Genomic DNA, 3782 nt, shown 5'->3' with positions numbered 1-3782 from the left:
AGCAGCGGGAGCGGGCGGAGGGACGGGGAGAGTTGTGACTGCCAGTGAGGAACCGAGCACACAGAGCCGCCGTCATGTCTGGCAAGGGGCCGGCAATCGGCATCGACCTGGGCACCACGTACTCCTGCGTGGGTGTCTTCCAGCATGGCAAAGTGGAGATCATCGCCAATGACCAGGGCAACCGCACCACGCCCAGCTACGTCGCGTTCACCGATACCGAGCGCCTCATCGGTGATGCTGCCAAGAACCAGGTGGCTATGAACCCTACCAACACCATCTTCGATGCTAAGCGTCTCATCGGCCGCAAGTATGACGACCCCACGGTGCAATCTGACATGAAGCACTGGCCCTTCCGTGTGGTGAATGAGGGTGGCAAGCCCAAGGTACAAGTGGAGTACAAGGGTGAGATGAAGACTTTCTTCCCAGAGGAGATCAGCTCCATGGTCCTCACCAAGATGAAGGAGATCGCTGAGGCCTATCTGGGGCGCAAGGTGCAGAATGCTGTCATCACAGTGCCTGCTTACTTCAATGACTCCCAGCGCCAGGCCACCAAAGATGCCGGCACCATCACTGGCCTTAATGTGATGCGTATTATCAACGAGCCCACGGCAGCTGCTATCGCCTATGGCTTGGACAAGAAAGGTACTCGGGCTGGAGAGAAGAATGTGCTCATCTTTGACTTGGGAGGGGGCACTTTTGATGTGTCCATCCTTACCATTGAGGATGGCATCTTCGAGGTGAAGTCCACAGCTGGGGACACCCACCTGGGTGGGGAGGACTTTGACAACCGCATGGTGAACCATTTTGTGGAAGAATTCAAGCGCAAGCACAAGCGTGACATCGCTGGCAACAAGCGAGCGGTGAGGCGACTGCGTACGGCTTGTGAGAGGGCGAAGCGCACCCTCAGCTCTTCCACACAAGCTAGCATTGAGATTGACTCCCTCTATGAGGGCATTGACTTCTACACCTCCATTACTCGTGCCCGCTTCGAGGAGCTCAATGCTGATCTCTTCCGTGGCACCCTGGAGCCAGTGGAGAAGGCTCTGCGTGATGCCAAGCTAGACAAGGGCCAGATACAGGAGATTGTACTGGTGGGTGGCTCTACCCGTATCCCCAAGATCCAAAAGCTGCTGCAGGACTTCTTCAATGGCAAAGAGCTCAACAAGAGCATCAACCCCGATGAGGCTGTTGCTTATGGTGCTGCCGTGCAAGCAGCTATCCTCATGGGAGACAAGTCTGAGAATGTGCAAGACCTGCTGCTGTTGGATGTCACCCCTCTGTCCCTGGGCATCGAGACAGCTGGTGGAGTGATGACCGCTCTCATCAAGCGCAACACCACCATTCCCACCAAACAAACTCAGACCTTCACCACCTACTCAGACAACCAGAGCAGCGTCCTGGTCCAGGTGTACGAGGGTGAGAGGGCTATGACGAAGGACAACAACTTGCTGGGCAAATTTGACCTAACGGGCATCCCCCCAGCACCCCGTGGAGTCCCCCAGATCGAGGTCACTTTTGACATCGATGCCAACGGTATCCTGAATGTCAGCGCCGTGGACAAGAGCACCGGTAAGGAGAACAAGATCACCATCACCAATGACAAGGGTCGCCTGAGCAAGGACGACATCGACCGGATGGTGCAAGAAGCAGAGAAATACAAAGCGGAGGATGAAGCCAACAGAGATCGGGTGGCAGCCAAGAACTCCCTCGAGTCCTACACTTACAACATGAAGCAGACGGTGGAGGACGATAAACTGAAGGGAAAGATCAGCGACCAGGACAAGCAGAAAGTGCTCGACAAGTGCCGGGAGGTGGTGTCTTGGCTCGATCGCAACCAGATGGCCGAGAAGGAAGAGTACGAGCACAAGCAGAAGGAGCTGGAGAAACTCTGCAACCCGATCGTCACAAAATTGTACCAGGGAGCTGGAGGGGCCGGGGCGGGTGGCTCTGGTGGCCCAACCATCGAAGAAGTAGATTAAAGAGGACTGAAGTATGGACTGGTTTATGGACAGTCACTCCATTCTTTGCTTTGTATTTTTTTTCTAACGTTTAAGGAACACGTCCTTGCCGATAACAGTTTATTCTGTTGGGTGTGTATAAAGGCAGATCTGTCAGCTTGGTTTTGATAAAAGGGAAGGCACGTCCTGCTTTATAAGGTTAGTAATAGACAAGTTTTGTTAATTCAGATACAGCTGTTTGTACTCTGGATGTTTGTCTCTGTTCAAGTGTCTCTGCTAAAGTAACCACTCGACTGTTGCAGCTGACAAGTTTCAAGTTATGCATGAAAATCTTTACAAAAGATTAAAAAAAAAAATGCCCAATTCGGCTTCTGGAAATTTTGGTAATAAATAAAATGTATTTAAAGCATAAAATTATCCTTCTCCTTTCTGTGAACGGGTGGCGGTGGGGAGCGTTAGAGGGAGGTGGTGGTGCATGGTTCTGGAGGGGCAGCCAAAGCCCCCCCCAAAAAGCAGGGAAGGGAGGGGTGGTGGGTGGGGTGCTGGGGTGGCAGTTGGCCAGCAGGGAGAGTGAGCTGGCTTCCCCCGGAGGGTGCTGAGGAAGGGGTAAGCTGGGCTCGCAGAGCTCCAGAGCGGGGCCGGGGCAGTGCGGTGGTGGGGGGGAAGGTTCCCGGAGCTGAGGGGGTTAATTTCCATCCGCAGCCTGTTCGCCCGGCACAGCCGCTCCTGCCGTGGAAACTCAGGGAGGCTCCTCGTGCCCCTGTCGCTGAAATAACGCAGCGGGGAAAGGAGTACAACAAGAATAGTCCTGCTTGGCAGGCAGCTGGGCTGCATAGACTAGAGACCGGTTTGTGGCCAGCTATATAAATTGCTGAGTTATTTTCAGGTTGCTAGTATGCAAGCTGAGCTTTCGATATTTTCCTCAAAGCGGGTTGCGTTGCCCCCCTCCCCCCAAGGTGAACTAAAGTACAGCTGCCAAAGACACCCCGAGAGCTGAGTCGGGACCTGGTATGCAGAATTTCATAGAATAGGCAAAATCTGTAGTGTTAAACTGGCTGGGCTTTAATACAAACTGCCTCCAGAGTGTTTAGTTTGTTTCAGAAAGCAAAAAGCCATGCAGCGTTTGGAGTCCGAGGAGCAGTGAGTTAACGAGCTCTAATGGAGGAGCCTGATGACACGCACGCTTTGAACTGGCTTGTCCTTTAAGGGAAAAAAGCAGCACAGCAGTGGGCAGCTGAAGGGAACTGTCTGCCAGCCGTGTTTTTGTTGGGTTCCTCGGTGAGAGGAGCGTGGCTGTGCTGGGCAGCGGGGCAGACGCTGCCCTGCTGGCTCTCCGTGCCGAGAACAACTTTCAGGACTCTGATTCCTTACGCTTGTAGGTGATGTATATTAAAAAAATGGGTAAAAAGTACATTGCAATGAGAGGGCAGACAGAAATTTGTTTAGTATTTAATAATCGGCAGAGATGTAAGACTGGTTTACTACGTGGATTTCTCTCAGCTGTCAGGGCACTGACTGCAGGTTTCACTGGCCTCAGAAGGGGATCTCAGTCGCCACAGGGGAATGAGAGGCTTGTAAAAGCCCTGCTTGATCAGCTGTTGTTGCAAATAATTCAGAACCACTTCAAGTTTGCTGAACGGTTCGTAGGTAAATGGCAGTGCCATCACAGTGAGACCCGAGACGTCCAGTACAGTAGCTTCAGCACTTGCTGAGGGCTTCAGTGAAATCTCAAAGGGCTGCACAAGGCTGGGTGCTTTGGCTGTTTGTGTACACAGCGTTTCCACGGCAATCAGCCTCTTCATTTCCAGGATGTAACATATATAG

General features: G+C 52.7%; 1 protein-coding gene across 1 annotated transcript; it reads left to right on the top strand.

Annotated features, from left to right (window-relative positions):
• The first annotated feature begins 6 nt into the window (after positions 1 to 6).
• Positions 7 to 2372, top strand: HSPA2 (heat shock 70kDa protein 2). The gene has a single exon (XM_008946904.1). It carries the CDS (start codon positions 75 to 77, stop codon positions 1977 to 1979), a length of 1905 nt encoding a protein of 634 aa, XP_008945152.1. The 5' UTR covers positions 7 to 74; the 3' UTR covers positions 1980 to 2372.
• Positions 2373 to 3782: the final 1410 nt, after the last annotated feature.

Source organism: Merops nubicus, unplaced genomic scaffold (genome assembly GCF_000691845.1).
Source record: "Merops nubicus isolate BGI_N331 unplaced genomic scaffold, ASM69184v1 scaffold12339, whole genome shotgun sequence".
In the NCBI taxonomy this organism is placed as follows: Eukaryota; Metazoa; Chordata; class Aves; order Coraciiformes; family Meropidae; genus Merops; species Merops nubicus.
The sequence above is the reverse complement of the archived record's forward strand: the minus strand, read 5'-3'. Positions and strand labels throughout refer to the sequence as shown.